Source organism: Pleurodeles waltl, chromosome 6 (assembly GCF_031143425.1).
Source record: "Pleurodeles waltl isolate 20211129_DDA chromosome 6, aPleWal1.hap1.20221129, whole genome shotgun sequence".
Lineage (NCBI taxonomy): Eukaryota > Metazoa > Chordata > Amphibia > Caudata > Salamandridae > Pleurodeles > Pleurodeles waltl.
In genome coordinates, this window is record NC_090445.1 from 1598879243 (window position 1) to 1598898170 (window position 18928).

An 18928-nucleotide genomic window follows, 5' to 3' on the forward strand; every position below is an offset into this window, starting at 1 on the left:
GTTCTATTTCTAAAGTTGGTTATTTGTGCAAATTTAAATCCCTCACGGTGTGAGTCCTGAGGCTGGTCATCTGAAAGGAAGACAATATTCTTGGTTTACGTGGGAATACGGAGACAAAATGGCACCTGCCGGATCTGTTCAGCCACAACAATGACTGATGTTTGCGTTTGATATAGAACAGTCTTGAAAGGGTAGATGTGGCATTTCAACCTTTACAAATAAACAGTCTCCTACAATGAAAAACGCAGACAGCAGGCCTAAACACAAAGTATTTTTTCACCTCAAGTAGCAGGCCTAAAAACAAAGTATTTTTTCATCTCAAGTAGCAGGCCTAAAAAAAAAAAAAAAAAAAAAAAAAATGTTTCATCTCAAGTAGCAGGCCTAAAATAAATGTATTATTTCACCCCTGGTAGCTAGGACAGCCGTTTGATACTTTTGTGGGTGTACGTTGTATGAGATTATTCTCAACATGCTAACCAAGGTGTGGTTTACTGTAGCTAGGCAGATCTCCACAAGCACCCAGTCTTTCCATCACTTAGTTTGTAAATAGAATGTGCTTTGGAAGACAACTGCCCCAGCTATTCCAAAGCATATCACGTAGCTCAGCAAAGATTTTTAAGGAGTGTGCGCAGCAGTTCTTATACGGAATTTAGAATACTGAGCAAAAATTCGGACTTGTACATGCAATTTCTTAATAACATTTCTATCATATTCATTCACATATCATAAGCGGGAGGGCCAGGAGCCTGGAAAAACCACACACACACACAGTTTCACAAAAACAGGCTTTATTACTTCAACAGCAGCTGCACAACTGAAACGCAAGTTACAAGGGCAGCAAATAAAGAAGTTCAAAACAAGAAATCAAAAGGGAGTTTATAAAACCATTTTAGGGCAGAAAACTCGTTAAACGTGCGTTGCAAGGGGAGCCGCAGCACATCCTTCCTGCTACAAAAGCTAGCAGGACTCGTGAGTAAGACAATAGTTTGGCAGCGCCAGAACTTTGCTATGTCTGCCGGCAACCTTCAGAAGAAAGCACTAACTTTCCAGACACACATACACACAAACCAAATCAACGCAGGTCAAACTTTAATAAAACAGATGCAGCTATTGAGTCCCGGGTAACCTGATGGAAGGTTCCGGCAGCAGACTAGAGATCAAGAACGAAGACCTCCCACAAGATCCAAGCTTCTCCAAGGCCATGGGTTCGCTCATACCGTGTGCATTGTCAGTCCAGTTTTCGCGGTGAAAGATGCCGACTAAGCTTCGTTGAGCAACGCTACTGGTCATGAGGATGAGGCACGAATCGGATGACATTTTGCAAAGCACGACAAAGAAAACACCCATTTTTGGATTTTTTTTTGCAACATTCATAAGCCTCAGCTTAGAGTAAACTGGGTGGCTTACTATACATTTTTATTAAATAATTTAATTTACAATAGTTCCCTTGAGTCTGTAAGCACCTGGTGCATCTTCCACAACAAACAGAACTTCACAGTCACCTCTCAGAGTTGGGCACTCTGCAAAATAACCAGCTGCACCCGACACATAGCCCCTTTGTGAAGGAGAAAATAAGATGATACGTAGCTACACAAGTATACATACACCATTACTCTTTAATAATAATGTAAATATACATTGCCATAAATATCAGTACTAGTCCATTAGTTGAAGACTGTGGCACTGGAAAATAGTGACTTGTTCATGATCCCAAGCAGCAGGAAAAAGGAGCTCTGAAGCACTTCGATCATCTGCATTCAAGCACCGGGCGTGTGTAGTTGCCCTTTTAGGACAAAGGCTTCCAGCACTGGTTGAAGAGGGCAGGATTCATGACAACTTATCAGGACACCATTCATGATATACTTAAGCTACATTATGTGGCTAGCTTGAAAATCTGGCAAGAGTCGAGCCCCGGTGGGCCTAAAGAGGATACAGCGCTTCCACATGGGGTATATATAAAGGGAAACATTATGGACCCAGCTGACTGATTCAGTTTTCCAAACCCTTGATCTTCGTTAAAGCCACTATTGCTCAAAGTGAACTTTTAGTTTTGTTTGAATCGTAGCACTTTCAACGGGTTAACAAGAACATCTGACCGTTCACTGCTTTGCTTCCCTGATTAAGAAAGTCTATATGTAGTAGTAAGTGACTTGTTCTCACAAGGCAAACAAGTGTGCTACTCCGGTGATCGCCTCAGAAACACAACCATCAAAAGTTTTCCTTGTCAAAGAAACAACATGTGAGGTGGTTCCAACTATGCAACATACTGGGTTCTTGTTTATAGACTTTAATAGCCACTTCCCTGAAGTTCAATGAAAGGCAGAACTCTTACACAGTTGTTTTGGGAGACACTGCTGTGAAAGCTAGAAGGTTATGGCTTACAGCTACACTTGTCTTATTTTCTTTTGGTATTTCAGATAGTCAGTGAATAATTCCAAAAATTGTTAACGGGCATCTGATGAGTGTTAAGCAGAAATGTAAATGTACTAGAGAGAACATGAATGTCCGCTATGACACCTTCATGGAGACCACAAAGGAAGTCTGAGGCGGGCAGTGTTTTTAAGGAAATTACTAAGGAAAATAGGCCAGGACCTGAAGGATATTACGTTGTTAAAAGGAAAGGGCACAAGATTTTGCAAGTTTATTAAGTTTAAGCTGTCTAAATGTATGTTTCGGCAATTAGAGTTAGTATAGCAGAATGACCAACATTTGAGTAGCAACCAGTTAAAGTGCCATTGGACAAACTGCTGTTGGGGGTCACGAACAGGTCTATACGTTTCATGTGCCTCACTCTTCACAATCATGTACAAGAAAAAAATTGCTTAACAATCTAAAACAATTGACAACTAATAATAACAGCATCACTAATAATGACGATGGACATATATACGTCCCAAGTTTATATTATTGTATCATCAGAAATACTCTTTAATGGGACAATTATTAGAGGTTTAGAATGTACATAAAGTGCAGTTTACACGAAAGATTCAAGTTGTTTAGTTCTTCAGTGGAGTGCATCTTGCATGGTGTTTGTTCTTGCTCTGGGATTCCAGCTCACACCATGAGTAGCAGATAGTTACTGCTAAAAATCAATAATGGTCTTGGCTACTAGTCAGACAGCAAATGAGATGGGCAAGTACCTCAAGGCGAAACTGGGGGATCAATTCAGTATGAAAATAAATCAACATGATGTACAAAGCTGCCATTGACAATTGGCTTTTTTTTTGTTGCTAGGTTGTCTCAAGAATAAAGTGCTCTATGGGGTGGCAAAGGGAAACTCCTTAAAGGTGCAATATATATACACATTCAAGGACTGCTAAACAGGTTCTACAGGGGTTAATAAGGGATGTGGAGCCTTTATCTGCATGGAGATTTTTGGAACTGTCAGGATGGCATAGCAGGTTCAACAAATTACATTGGAAAGCAGAAAAAAGATTAGACCAGCAAATAAGAAGTATACAAAACATGAACTGTGATAAATCAGAAGAACAAATAGTTCAGGCAAGAAATGAAAAGGTAAAGAACGCAGAAAAAAAGAAAGGACCTTGCAAGAAATAAATAAAGGTGACCATAAAAAGAGGTACAAGAAAGAATTAATGCAATTAACATAAAAAGAGTGAAAATGTAGTATATGACAGAATGGAGACTAAAGTATGACAGAGACAAACAATAAGGAAATGTAAAGGACCAGAAAAATGAAAGGAAAGGAGACACCATTGTAGGGGCTTATTTTCGTTGATAAATCTCTCCACCAAGGGAGCATTTTCCCTGCCCATTTTAGCTAAGCATTACAGAAAACGACACACCTTAGTCGCAAGACTCAAATCATGTCCTTCAAGGTTACGTTTCCTTTCGGTTTAAGAAACAAGGTAAGTGAATGTGTGGGGGGGTGGGAGGGTTCTGGGTATGGTAAACGTACAGAGGATGGAGGAAATTTTAACCTTATTAAGGATTTCCTTTTTTCTAAAAAGTAGAACAATTGCACAGGACCAGAACCTAATATGGATGCACATTGTTTTATGAAGGGCATAATGTCAATTGACGTAGTCATTGGTGAGGAGAAGGTCGGCGGGCGGGAGAGTTGAGAAAAGTACTCAGCATAAAATAAAGCAGGAATCCAGCTGTTTCGCCATATATTCCAATTTGTAGGATGGACTGACCAAGAGGTGGGTTTAAGACAATTGTCCAAAGAAAGAAAACCAAAGAACCTCATGAACATAGTGATCGTTTTGAAAAGGGGCTTCGGGCCATGCATGGCCAGGAGAAGCACCCAACAAGTTCAAAAACAGGAAAATAACATCAATGTACAATGTGAGAAGCACAGTTTTATGAGAAGAGCAGGAAAGAGACCATGACTCGTGAAACAACGCCAATGTTTAGGCCAGAAGGTAAGACAACCATCGGGGACAACACAGTAAGAGGAGATCTATCACAGTCTTATCTTTAGCAGGAGCTCATGAAAAGTGGAAGGGTGGCACCCCAAAAACAGAAGTTCATTAAAAGAGGTGCCAGCACAGGTTTTGACCTATATCTGTAAGCGGGTGAAAAGAAAAGGAAGAATGCAGCACAGATATTCAGAACTGATTAACACACAATAGGGGGCAAGAAGGTTACTGCCTAAATTCCAGAAGCTTATGAAAAACAACAAAATGGCACCAAAGTTACAATTCAAATCCAAGGGGGTCACCAAATCAAGGAAAGTGGGAGTGGGAGTGAGACTATTACTCAAATCCCAGGAGCCAGAACCAAGGGCAACATGTCATGTCACTGCCCTGAGCGAATGAAAATTAATTGAGGCGACAGTTTAACACTACTGCCAAAGTACAAGGAACTCAAGTAATGTAGGAAAGTTGGAAGCAAAGGTTCAGTCGATCTCCTCGGAGCTCATGAAAGGAGACGGAGCATTAAAGTTACTCCCCTAAACCCACAGGCACATGAAAGAAGTGAGGAGGCAACAAGGCAAGGGCCATATCCCACATTTTATTCAAGGCTGTATAATTGAAAAGCATGCGATTTACCTTACGATAGCCCATAAAGCAGGCAGGAGTGAGAAAATGGTCACAACTGCTCCATGAGGAACACTCTTTTGACAGTTGCTGCAAAGTAAGATCTCTTAGGAAGGCCAGTGGCGAAAAGGTACACCAGAGTCACGCAGATTGCAGATAATGCCAGGAGTGATGGAACCCTATCTGGAAAAAATTACTGTACAAGGCAATCAACATATCTAACACAATAATTAAAGAAGTAGCCAAAAAGGGTGGGACGGCGGCGAAACCTGAATCGTACAGGTAAAATAGATTTCTTTGAAAATATTTCATTACAGATTTGTCATACTATGGGACACGATACATAAACTTTGTAGGGGAAATCATAGTCTGAGTGACTGGTAAAGTGAGAACAACCACTATAAGAAAGTCTCAAACAACATATTGTGGAAAGAAGGAGAGACGGACTAGCACACTCTTACCACACATGGGTCACTATTTGGGTCACATTTGATATAAGAGATGCAGCAGAAGAAAGCAAGCTGGTGATGACAGAAAAGAGGCAGAAAGGGGAGAGAGTGGGAGAGAACATGAAAGAGGAATAGGGAATAAAAGGGTCACAAATAGCAGTGAAGCAACTATAAGCAGAAGTGGGAGTGAGAGAAAGCAAACTTAAGGGAGGCAAAGAGCAGCAAGTGACAAGAAACAAAAGAAGGAGGAGAAAAAAGGGCAGAGAGGAGAGAGTGGGCGAAGGAAGAAAGGAGACAAGAGAGTAGAAAAAGATGTAGGGAGAAAGAGGTGGGGAGAAAGAAACAAGGGAAGGAAAAAGTGAATTTGAGAAAGAAGAGCAGGAGGTAAAAAGCAAGAGAGAGAGACAAACAGATAGAAACAGAGTGATGGGCAGAAAGAGAACGGATCAACAGATGCATAAAGGTGGTCAAGAATAGAAAGCTTGTGAGAATGAGTGACTCAATGTAAAGGAAGTCCTATGAAAAGAAGTAGAATCCATCAGATGAAAAGAATGTAAAGTGGAACTAGGACGCAACCCACCAACGTTTCGAAGGTGACAGTGACAGTATATTTACAAGAAGGCTGATGCACAACAAATACACTGGTTATGGAGAGTGAGACAATAGATGCGTTCTTTCCTTCATTGTAAATAAGCTTCTGAGAAACAGAAAATAGCGAGTCAGGAGAAGCACTAACATTTCCTAATACTGGGACTCAGCTACAAAGGGAATGTGTGGGATTGTAGATGATGCTCATTTATGGGGATGACTGCACAATACTAGGTACCTGCACATAAAAAAAAGAAAAGGACAACAGTCTAAAAAAACTAGAGGTGCTCACACGGCAACCAAACCAAACTTAGCACATCCAGCTCAAAGGCATCCCCAATCAGAAAATAGAACATACATACCAGTATTTGAAAACAAAACAACTTATGTTGACACACAAGTGCTGGGAAAAGATCAAGCAAAGAAAATAAGCACTCAGTATTCAATCAGCAAAGAAAACAGATCAGAGCGGCCTTGCTGATGATGGAGGTATCCTTTGGATGTATGTCAACTTACTGACAAAGAGGATTCAAAAGAAAAACTGAAACTGTGCACTGTGTGCCTTGGTTGTGAAATACACAGAACAAAGTAAACATTGAGGAAGCAAAACTGACAGTTGAGCACTTCAAGGTTCATGTTTTACCACAAAAACAGAAACAATGAAGTTGTCCATGTTATCTTAAAGAAAGAATACATATCACACCATCATCAAACTGGAATAACAACTCATTGCAAACTATTCAAACTCACGTGTACAGCTGAAGTAGGAGTGAAAAAGGAAAGTTGCCTAAGTGGACCCGCAATGAAATAAACAATATGGTTGTTTCTGTGAGCAAGGGGCATTCACCTAGTAGACCAGGATGAGGTGTTACTACGAATCTGATGAATATTCTATGAAATGTAGGAAGCAACACAACTACAATCACAGGTGGGAAAACAGACAATCCTAGGTTTGATAAGGTGTGCAGAGCTGAGATGAGGTGGAATTTATGTCACACAATGGCAAACACCCAATGAAGAAGCTGAAATATGACAGAGTAAATGCAACACCAATGTCAATAGCTCCATGCCATTTCCAAAGCAAAATGGGACCATAAGGCAGAACTGTACTGTCGAGACCACAAAACCATTTGACTGGCGACCTGCGGGTAATTAGGAGTAAGCAACTACCTGGGCATCCATATTGCCTTACTGCTATTAAAGTATCTAGTCTGGTATTGGGCATTATACCAAAGGAACAAGATGAAGCACTGAGGCCAAGACAACAGCTCCAGGAGGGACCATAGAATGATAAGAGCTGAACACAGACCTGCAACACCTTTGAAGGTGAGGAAGGAGGTCTCCACTCTAGGGAAAACAGCCCTCTGTGTTTAGACCACAGTGTGGTGCTTAGATCACCTATCTGGTTTCAGGAATATGCACTTGCTTGTACACTAAGTATTAGGCTGCAGTCACTGAAACACTTCAAGCTCCAGGCATGTACAAACAGCCTTCATGTCCTGTCCTTCGGCATGGTCCTTTAGCATCAGTGGGCGGAAGGGCAAAAACTGCCATCACTGTGTGGTTGTTAACTACTAACTTTTTGTGTAGACTGTGAGCATGTTTGGGAAGACTATCTTTAGCACACCTCAATTATTTTTGAAACCTTATTTGAAGGGAAGGCTACTTTCAGCCTGGTCTGTGATTATGTGGCAGCCGTCTAGTAAATTTTACAAGACAAAATTTATATTTTGCGCTTTATCTCCTTCATGGCTTTTGTAAATCAACCCATTTATGCCTAATATCTATTGTGAACTATCACGGTGTCCCCTTAAACAGATGTGGACATGTTATCAACAACGCACTGAATTAGGAAATGGGAGTAAAATATAGTACTATATTGTAATTGTGGGAGAAAAGGAAAAGAGAAAAAGTGGCAGGAAATAAAAGAAAAAGAGGTGAGAAGGTAATAGAAGTGAGGCAGAGTAATCAAATATACTCAGTTTTTGCAAGAGAACAAACTGTATTAGCAATTATGTAATGGGGAGTGTAACCACAAATATGAGGGTCCTGAAGCAAGCACTCAACTAAGGCAAGTGTCCTGACTATGTCCCAGAACCCCATTGCTGAACCAATCAAGAATATCAATTTCTTGCCCAAACAGATGGAAAGCCCAACTTATTTACAATGCTAATTACTCTGGCTTGGGCAGAATGGAATCTTAGGATATCATTCTGAAGGGACATAACCTTTGAAGGTAACAGTTGATGCTCTACAATGGTACAGATTTCTTAGAATCAAGAACATAGATACTCTACAAAAAAAAGAGACAACTTAGCTATTTCTTTTGCTAACTAAGTGAAACCGCCCCATATGTTGGTCAAAGTCCAGAGAACACACTTGCTTTGAAAGAGAGTGATGTACAAATGTGTATTATGCAAACCCTAAGTGACTTAATAAAAGGTCTCACTTGCACCTCAGAAATCTATGTTGACATAACAAAAAAGGCTCTCCAATCCCAGATCTACACTTTCTCCACGTATCATATGGCACACATTAAGACCTTCTCATGACTACAAAAGACATCTCCTTTGAAGCCTCGTATCATGGCTTTCTCTTATTTCAAATTAGGGATTCCTCAATTCAGATGTACATCTCTTGCAGTAAGTACATCTCCTTGATGCAGAGGCCTTCTCCCTTGCCACATTAGAAATAACACTTCATAAAAGAGCTGCTGACCTCACAACATTGCTGCCTAGTGTCACAAAAAGGAATCCTGGAAATATCCATTTTAGCACATCCTTTCTTTAAAAAGCCATATACCTGTTTTTTCTTAGACCTGGAACTGACATAGTTGTGCTGATTTTCCCTACCTCAGGCAATCTTTGCCCCCTCTGGGTCTACGGGCATCAATCTTTGTCTTGTACCCTATTCCGTAGAAGGGTATCCATGGGGTCCCTCAATAGCTGGTCTCCCTGGACACCTACTTATTAAAGTTATTGTAGAATACCCCTTTTATGCCATCCAGTCTGGTTGGTCCCCAATGATCAGCAAATCACTCAGTTTCAGAAAAACTGCATCAACGCTGCTGAAGGAATTCCTGAGCACACGGAAAGAAACACAAAAGAACTACAGAGAAAAGCAGTTTGCATTCTTCTCCCACAGAATCCTTCAGTTTGTGAAGCTGCTGAGTCTGATAAATCCTCTTTAAAGTTTCCATGTTTCATTTCCAATTGTTCTTTTCATATCACGAAAGGATGCAGGAGCCTCAGTAGGCTTGGGATGCCATGCGTAGTCAAGTACAAAATCTCCATCAGTGAGGCACAAACCCATGATATTCTCCACAAACAAACTGAAGAAATTGGCGAATGCATGCCAGATCCCTAAACTTCAGTCTTTGAAACCCTCCCTCATCCCCAGCCCTCCCTGGTCTGCTTGAAGCAGGGCCCCCCGAAGGGTGCTTGGCACAAATGGAGACAGTTCAGCTCTGCAGGACTGATTACTCCTTTAAGGTTCCATCAACAGTACTTTTTTCCTTGAAACCACCCCAGAAGCTGGCCTGTTCAACGGCAAAAAAGAAGCTCACATGGACAAAAAAAAAATTGGATGATACGCCAACTTTAAGCCAGATGCAACCCAATAACTGGACATCTTTCAAGAGCCATGCTGCTTCTAGAAAGATAAGATCATGTGTGTCCCCAGTCTGGGACTGCAAACATGGCGTCAGCATAATCGTCCAGCAGCTTCTGAAGGCAAGCCTGGTGTGTCTTTGGAGCAGAATCAAAATACCTTGGTAGACTGCCTTTAAAAGTCGTCTGGTTGGCAAGGTGGCAGATGGGAGAGTAGGAATGATTGGGCATGGGTACAGCCAAAACCCTTGCTTCAACATCCACTCCAGATGGACTTTAGCAAAGCGTATCCGTGTTGAAGGACAACTGAGCCTGCATGAGGAAAAAGTGAAACATTAGCACAATTAAATTAATATTCATGCTAAAGCATTATACCTAGGCACAGTAAGCACTACCATAGCTGAAGGGTTATAGTGCTACACCTAGTTCCATCTCCTATCACCTGCAACTGAGACATTTTATTAACAATATTATTTGCTTTGAATTGGTGCCCTAAATCTTCAAAAAGCATCAGTCTCTTAAAAGAAAATGTGTTAAGTGGCAGGGGACTGGTGTTTCTTTTTTTTCCATTTCATGTAATTTACTGTATTACTTTTATATCACTTAATGGTTGCTTCACCACAAGTCAGGGAATAGCAAGTTAGGTGTCAGTAAAAAAAGTTAGTTTTAACTGTACAACACATTTATGTATACAATTAGGTGTGTAGCAGTGCAAGACACCTTCCCTGTAATTGTAATGGCCATGACACTATAAAAGTTATGAACATCAGTGACACAGAGGAGAGTATTTCAGGTACGACACCAATGTCTCCTCTGCCAAAACGTAATCACCAAGAGAGCCTGATCAACAATATCTGTTCAAGGAATCTAGCCCTCATTGAGGGAATTGTGACTGGTTTAGAAACGGTGTCATTGATGCTGTAGTGATCAAGAGATATTATTTTCAGAGAAGGCTTTCTCAAGCCAAACAAATAGGAGAATGTGGTCTAATGGCTGAAATTGTGAGTAATTTAAATAAATAAGTTACTTGTCTGTAAATCTGTTTCTCCAGCATTGGTATCTTTCATACATTCAAATGCAGCCCTCCCTCCTCCCCTTGGATGAGGCTTTCAAGTGGCAGGAGAAAAACAAGTAGGAACTGGTGGTTCAGAAAACCTAACAGCTGGAAGGTTCAGTGGGAGCTCAGCTGGAGGCAGACATTTTTGACTGGCTGGAGTTTGGATCATAAATAGATGAGGATGGGTTGCAAAGGACGCCTGTTGGTTTATCATGGTATGTTATAGGTTGGAAAATAACTGGGGGTTCCCAGCATGTGAATCCATGAAAGCTCTAATGTTGGAGAACCAGGGTACCTGAATTCTCGTCTGCACGAGGGGTGTAATATAGGGCCTTGCATCCCCTGTGGTGCACAATTCTTCAAGGGGGCCCTATTCAGCCTAAGGCCAATGAATATCTCTGAGATATGGAAGCGTCTGGGGCCCTCCTCATATTCTGCAGGAGGGGCCCTCATTTTGCATTTCGCCACTAGCCTGCACCACTCCCACTCCTACTCCTTTGGGCTAGCCAACACCCCAGGGACACCGAACCCACTTTTCTTGATGAAATTCATTTTCCGAGTCCCTTGGAAGACCAACGGGATCATGGCAACTCCACCCAATGGGGGAAGGGGTGGTGGGAGGCCCACAACAGCTACGGGGGTCATGGTGTCCCTCCCTGCCCCCTATGTCCTTTTCCAAAATCTTTTTCAAGACACAGGATCAAGTCCCTGAGTCCTACAATGGGCTTTACAACATTTATTTTTATGTTACAGCCAACCTACGAGAGTCCCTGCTCAGAAAAAGCCTCCTTAGCCAATCATAAGGCTTGAATTTTTTAATTATAGCCCAATGGTCCAAACATCTATGCATTTTGAACCTTAGTTTCCCAAACACTACTGAATGGATTTACACCAGCACAGTTCCTGGGTAAAGATCTAGCTATCTGAAAAGTTTGGTTTAGTTCTGTTCAACCATTTGGAGTGAGGAGTTGTGTACAATTTCCTATGGAAACTGCATGGAGAAATTGCATTATGGGAAAATCCATTTCCTACGGTAACTAGGTCCCAACTATAACAACACAATGGGGACTGCCAGCGTGCAATATGAAGACAGAGAGAGAGCGAGAAAGAAATTGCGAGAGAGACAGATTGTGAGGGAGATAGATAGACAGACAGACAGACAGACAGACAGACAGACAGATAGATAGACAGATAGATAGATAGATAGATAAAGGCACAGCTCACCTGATCTCGGTTTATAGAAAACTCATCCACATCCTGCCAATACTTTTAGATTTCCACTGGCTTCCAGAACATCCTGTACGAAAAACTCACTCTTGTTTGAGCCCCCAAAATTCATAACTTCACTAGCTCAAAGACAGTCTTCCTCTAGGTCTGCCTCGCCAACTGGAATATCTTCCTGATTCAAATAAGGAAGTCTCCGAACATACTGTTACCTTTCAAGAAGGACTCGAGGCTCTTAACAAGATATCTAATTAGGCTCATGCCCACTCTCTAACCTTGCCTTATCTAACCTCTTCATCACCTAGCTCTCTACAGTGCTGGGCTCTTGTCCATCGCCGTTGTTCCCTCCACTGCACCTTTACGAGCCCCCCCCCCCATCCTAACCTAGCTCTCTGTTGAATTATCATTAGTTTGTTGATTTTTCTTTGTAAACGCATCTCACATCTGGTTTTCTATGGACAGTACTGTAAAACCATTTGGTGAAGCACGTTTATTTGAAAAACAAACCTTAAATCGAATTAAATATAAACAATTATTGGCAAAGCCAATAGGTCGAACTTTAATATTCTGATACATGCAAACATGGCTACATACAAATGGGTATAGCTATGTTTTCACTTTAAGCCAGGTTTGTGACTGGAAGCCCTGCTACTGCTGCCACTACTGGCACAGGTAGTACTGACAGGCAATGCACACACAATGTAAACGTGAATTTGACTTTATTTATTTAATAATTTGAATTTAATTCAACTTATTTAAAGGGTGCTTTCGGCATCCAAAGCTGCCTTTTGCATACAAAAGTATCAAATATGTTAAAGAAAATCATATCAAAGAACCGAATAAGTTTAAAATATTTATAAATGAACATTGCATGCTTAGTTACTCCGGAGCGCTTCGTCTGTCTCTGTACATAAGGATAGTTATGTGGCTGTCACATAGTTAATTTCTTCCTGAAGATTATTTTTCAGACACTTTTCTCAGAGTTCCCAGCTTTTCACAAGAACTCTTCCCATTTGCTGGGTTGGATCGTCTGAGATGTTGAAAGATGCGGGCCTCGCCAATGTTCAGTTTTTCTGTTAAGCAAACCTTTGATGTGTAGCCTCTGACTCTTTTGTAAAGGGGATAGTTCCGCAGGAAGTGGCTCAGGTCTTCAGCTTTCTCACGTATGCAGGAGTCCGAGCTTTCTTCCTTCCTTTTCCTTAGGACCGCATGAAGAGGTAGCAAGCCACTTTGTGCTAGAGCAGGAAGTCTCCTTTCTCTATGATTGATCAGGTTTGTTAAATAAGGCTGAACAATCGGAGATGTGTCAAAAAGAATGGCTTGACCTTCTGGCCGAAAGGACTCGAGAGCTTTCGGTTTCCTTTCTGTTTCTACCGTGTATTTTGTTGATTGTCTTGCTCGTCTATTCTGTTGACATTATTTGCAGTGCATAATTTGCTGCTGAGATATTTAAGACTAATCTCCTGCTTTCTTTGATTCAATAGACTGCACAGTTTGATTTGTTGCCAACTTTAAAGTGTTCTCACCAGGCATTATGGACTTGTTTTTTTCCTGACACTTTGAACCTCTTCATACCATATTTTATTGGTGCAATTTTGCATCTTCTCTGGATTGAAAAGAAGCTGACATCTGTTTCCAGAGTCTCTGTTGGAAGACCTGGTTTGTAATATTAGTGAAGGCTTCTAAAACTTTCTTTCATGGATTTGTTCCTTTTTTTATGTTAATTTGTCCACTCCCCATAGTTAGGCAATGTGGTTTTGACCCGGTCGATGTTTTGTGAGAAGTAAATTCCATGGATGTGGGACATTTTACAGATGACACTTAAAGTTGGTACTGGTTTGTTTAGGTCAGTCTGAATATCTAGAAATCTACAGTCCCAGATATGGAAATGTTTTTACTTCTTCCAGTCATATTTCTAATTCTGAAGACATCACAAGAATTTCTATTTTTTCTAAGGATCATTTTTTTTTTTCTGCATTTATTTTTAATCGACTTTCTTGACAGTACTTCTCTACTGCCAAGAGCTGCGCTTGCAGACCCTTTGATGTCCGGGCAATCAGAATTGAGTTATTGGTGTATAAGAGGGCAGGGACTTGAAAGCTTTCAATTGTGAGGACGTCAATGTTTGCCTTTGCTGTACAGATCTTTTGTGTATAGTGAAAAAACATAAGGGTGAAAGCAAACATCCTTCTTTCACTTCACATATGGTGCTGAGTATTTTGCCGAGATGGTCTTTTTGATTTCGCCTTGCCTGTGAGGGTGTGTTGGGTTACCAAAGTTCTCTCATAGATAGATTGTCAAATCTAGCCTCAACTCATTCAACTTTTCTCATACCTTATGCCAAGTTATTAGTGCAAAGATTGCTGTGAAGTCCAGGTATGCTACATAAATTGGCATTTTCTTTGCAGTACTCTATTTGTGGATAATGTATGGGAAAATGATAATTTGATCGACTGTTGATAGGCCTTCCCTGAAGCCCACCTTCATTTTGAATGTATCTACAACTTGTAGAATAAGATGGCATAAGAGTTTGCAATCAAGTAGTCTAATTAGACATTACAATTTTGGTTGGTTGTGGGACCTTTTTGTACAAAGGTATAATAATACTGTCCTGACAAGATTCTGGGCAAATATCTGTTGTAGCTTTTTCAATAAACGTTTAGGTTAGTATTGGTTGTTGCCAATATTGCTTTGCTTCAAGAACTCAGCTAGTATCATTTTAGACCCTAGTGTCTTAACTTTTGTCAGTTCGTTAAATGCTGTTAAATTTACCTGCGTGAAGATCTTTTCAGACAGATTTCTTCACTTTGTCTCGGCTATTTTTCTGACTAGTTCTCTGTGGGTGGGGGAGTGGATTTTGTGAATTATCAGGAATGACTGTAGTGTGTTGGAATATAGACGAGAAATGCTACATCAAAGCTCTTCTGTGATATTGGCCTCTAGCACACTTCTTTGTATTTCTCGGTTCTCCCCAATTCTTTGGCAGAACTTTTTCAAGTGCTGCCTTTCCCAAAAATAGCCATTTATCCTCATTACCTCATTTTTGGGCTTTGATCAGCAATTTACAGGACCTTCTTGCATTTCTGTTTGTACAATGGTATTTAGTCCTTCCTTCCTTCCTTCACTGTCTTGCAATCTTTGTCGATCCATCCAGATTTGTATTTATTTTCGGCTTTGTGTTCTTAGAAAACCTCTTTGACATTAGAGGTGAGACAGGTCACGAGCTCCTGAAAGCATGCTCCCCATGTATCTAGTGTGTTTATTTCATACTTCAACTTAGTGAGCAGCTCATCTGTGTCTGAAATGTTTTGCCAGGCCTCAATGTTTAATTCTATGTCCTTTGACAATTGAATTCCATTTGCTATTCAGGTATTTCGTTTTAGGTCGAGTGACAAAGCATTGTGATCACTTTCCACTTTACGTATGATTCTTGGATTTTCAAATCTAGTCAAATTTTCATATTTGACAAGGCTCTAATTAGACTATTTGGGACACTTGCACATTGTATATTGTGATTCTGACATCAGTATATTCATACGAATTTCTAGCTGCGGTAAGGCCTTCTTCGCTACAAAAGTTTTACAGTTTAAACCCAATATGGACTTATCTAATAACAATGTCACACATCTATATGTTCTCATGTAATTTGTCCCACAATTAAAATTCTGCACCATTGGTACTTTTAAAATAAGTCACTTTGTCAAGGTATTTGGAGGCCTTTGCTGTTTCTTGTGGCTTGCAGGTGATTTGCACATTTTTGTATGGCTTATGCAGCCTTAAATTTCCCATTCTGAGATTAGCCAAGTTTCTTCTAAAGCTTGTTAGGAATTTTATCAGATCAATTTCCCCTAAGTTTTGGGGGATGCCAGTAACACTCTATGATAAAAGTGTAGTCTTTTTGCCCCATTTCCACAGTGAATTTCCTGTTCTAGTCTATCATGATTTGATGGAGTTAGGTTCACAAGTACTTAGTAAGAATTTGGTTTTGATGTGCATCTGCCTCAATTTCTTCGTTGTTAATCATTAGATTTGAGCTATGTACATTTCCAGGAGTTACTGTTGAAATAGCCTCTTTTGCTGTTCTTTCTTTATCGATTTTCATCTTGTGATTTGCCTTGGGGCAGTTTTTATCATCTTGGAATTTTTATCTCCTTCTCCTACATCCTACGTCCATGTTTAGTTGGACCATCATTAAAACACCCTTCTACACTCACAGGTGTCCTTATGTGGCCTTTTCCAACGTTTATCCTGCTCTCCATGAGTAGGTTTGTAAGTAGGGCTAAATTCAGTTGAATTTATTAAATGTGAACTTCGAGTAGAAATGAGGATCTCATCAGTCTTTTTTACTAGCAACTTTGTTGTTTTGTTACACAATCTGTAGGTCGTCCTCCTCAAGTTTCTCTGTTAGCCATTTACAGACTTTGTTTTATAGTGACTCTACCTTCCTTTACTAGACATTTTGGTTACTTAGTGAAGTTGCGTTGATCTCCCAGCCACTTGTTAATTGTAGCATCTTCCTTTTCAGTTTTGATGATATGTATTATCCTTAATTTTTTTTAATGGCTTTTGTTGAGTTCTGTCCATACTGTTACACACACACACACACACACTAAATCGCTGACATGGACCCCTACCTTCTGTTCGTTTCTTGATTTGTCATTAGAAGACCTTTCTTTTAAATCCACCCTTAACTTGTTCATGCGCCGATCAGAATATGGTTCAAAAGGTTTTCTTGATTCTAGTTTCTGTTGTAAGTGCTTGTTCAAATTATTTCTTTTTTTCCCCATGGCTGTGTATCTCCGGTCTTTTGGAGTTTAACGTTTGGGTTGCACTATATATTAACATGTAATTTCTGTTTGAATGATCTTTCTGTCCACGTCTCTAACCAGGCCTGATTAAGTTTGGCTTGTCCTTTTAGGTTTGACTCTGCTATAATTTGCCTTAGGTTCCTTACTACTTCGCTGAGGTTTATCAGTGTTTGAAATGTGATTGATAGTACCTTGCCTCATTATCGATAAGGGCTATGTGGGCGTTCTATTGAAACTGCTGATAGGATGATAGAGGTGGCAGTGGCTCAACCAAACAGATGGGATTCACCCCCCCCAAAAAAAAAAAACAGGACTTTGACAAACATCATGGCACTGACCCTGCTGCTTGAGGTCTCAAGAACAACCGAACATCAATCTATCTATGCTTCATAGACTACAAAGCGGCCTTTGACTTTGTCTCACAAAATTTGCTATGGAGCAAGCTAAAGAACTGGGATGCACCGCCAGTGCTTCGAAGAGCAATCAAAAAGCTATACATGGATGCTTCGGTCATAATAAAGCTGGGCAACAGGACTAACCTTTCTACAGCCATTTCAGCATCCCGGTGAGTCAAACAGGGGTGTGTCTTGGCTCTGATGCTTTTTCATTTATTTCTGGCGGACCTTTCTTCAACATTGGCCATGGTCAACTCTCGCTCCCCGAAACTCGGCACTATTCCCCTATCAAACTTGCTGTATGCTGATGATTTGGTGTTGATCAGCCGGACAAAGGTGGCGATACTATGACTCCTGAACACCACCCACGAATACGCAATAAGAAACAGTTTAACAATCAATATTAAGAAAACCAAAATCATGACTTGTTCTAGAAGGAGCGGGAAAACCTATTGGTTCTTTGATTCCGCAAAGGTTGAGGAAGTCACTGACTACAAATATCTTGGTCTTACATTCAACAACAAAGGAACCTTTAAGTCGCATAGGGATGAAATAAAAAGAAAAGGGCTAGCCCTAGTATCAGGTCCAAGGGTACTATTTAGGAATCTGAATGGGCCATTGTACACTCCCATTTTAGAAAATGCAAGGCGAAGATAACTCCAACTGTGGCATACAGATGTGAAGCCCCTCTAGGGAGTGCCTCAAACTGTTACCAAAATCTACAGGAAACTATCCATCTACCCAAATACACTTCGGCCGCCCAGATCAAGCTAGAATTTGGTCTAGCCAAACAATCAATAGCTAGCAGAGCAGCTTTCACCATTATGTGTAATAGATTTGAGTCTGCAGAAAGAGACTCAATAAATTATGTCTAGCTGGAGATCAATAAGCCCCACTCAGCAGCCAGGAAATATCTCAAAGACTCCATCAACCTGCTCGGACTTGCTCAACTATGGCCCGCAGCGCCCACTCGAGTCTTTTTGAAGATCAGCCACAAACATTTTGAGATTAATCTCATCCCTAGAGGACAAGGCCTCTCTTGAGAAGTGCACCCACACATGGATGGTGTTAAACAGCTACACACTGTTAAAACCACAACCATACTTGGGTGAAGCTCTCAGCCGCAGGAGAAAGGGAACCTCCTAAAACATTGTCTTGGAATCCTCCCTACCAACGCACACGCAGCACCCTGGCTAAGGGCCTAGGAGAATCTCCATTTAGGTTGTGCGGCCAACCAAATGACACGATTCACACTTTCTGCCTCAGCAGGTCCACTCTAAATCTGCACCACCAATGGCTCAGGGCCTTCTGGAATCAGGCAGGTTTTCACTGCTGCAGACAAGCAATGTAGCATGCATAAACTCTAGGCATCCTTGAGCAATCTCTTGAAGAGTAAAATATGTACAGGGAGTTGACCAGGCCTTAAAGAAAGTACCCTATGAGGGATAGAGGCAAAGTATCTCCCTCACTAAACATTGCATTAGATCAGAATCCCCCATTTACTCTCTCTGCTTCAATCATCATTTGCATGTCTCCTCTTCTTGCGCAAAGCACTTTCTATGGGGGACAACATGAACTGAGTCTCAGGCAGAGCTTATTGTTAAACCCCTCAGACATGCTAAACCCCTACTGCTTATTTGCACAGAATAGGGCGTGATTCTTTAGCTGGGATATCATGCTATGTATTCAGAAAACTCTCTGTCGCTATATGCTATTTTTAACTACCACTGCATTTTATATTGCAATGATTTTAATGAATCTAACAATAAAGTTACTTGCCTTGTTTGAAGTAT

General features: G+C 40.7%; 1 protein-coding gene across 3 annotated transcripts in view; it reads right to left on the reverse strand.

Annotated features, from left to right (window-relative positions):
* Positions 1–771: 771 nt before the first annotated feature.
* Positions 772–18928, reverse strand: part of ABCA2 (ATP binding cassette subfamily A member 2) — a 499989-nt gene continuing 481832 nt past the window's right edge. For all 3 annotated transcript variants that reach the window (XM_069241449.1, XM_069241450.1, XM_069241448.1), the window contains exon 49: positions 772–9963. In XM_069241449.1, the coding sequence (XP_069097550.1) occupies positions 9928–9963 (36 nt within the window). In that variant the 3' untranslated portion in view covers positions 772–9927. The remainder of the gene's footprint in view (positions 9964–18928) is intronic.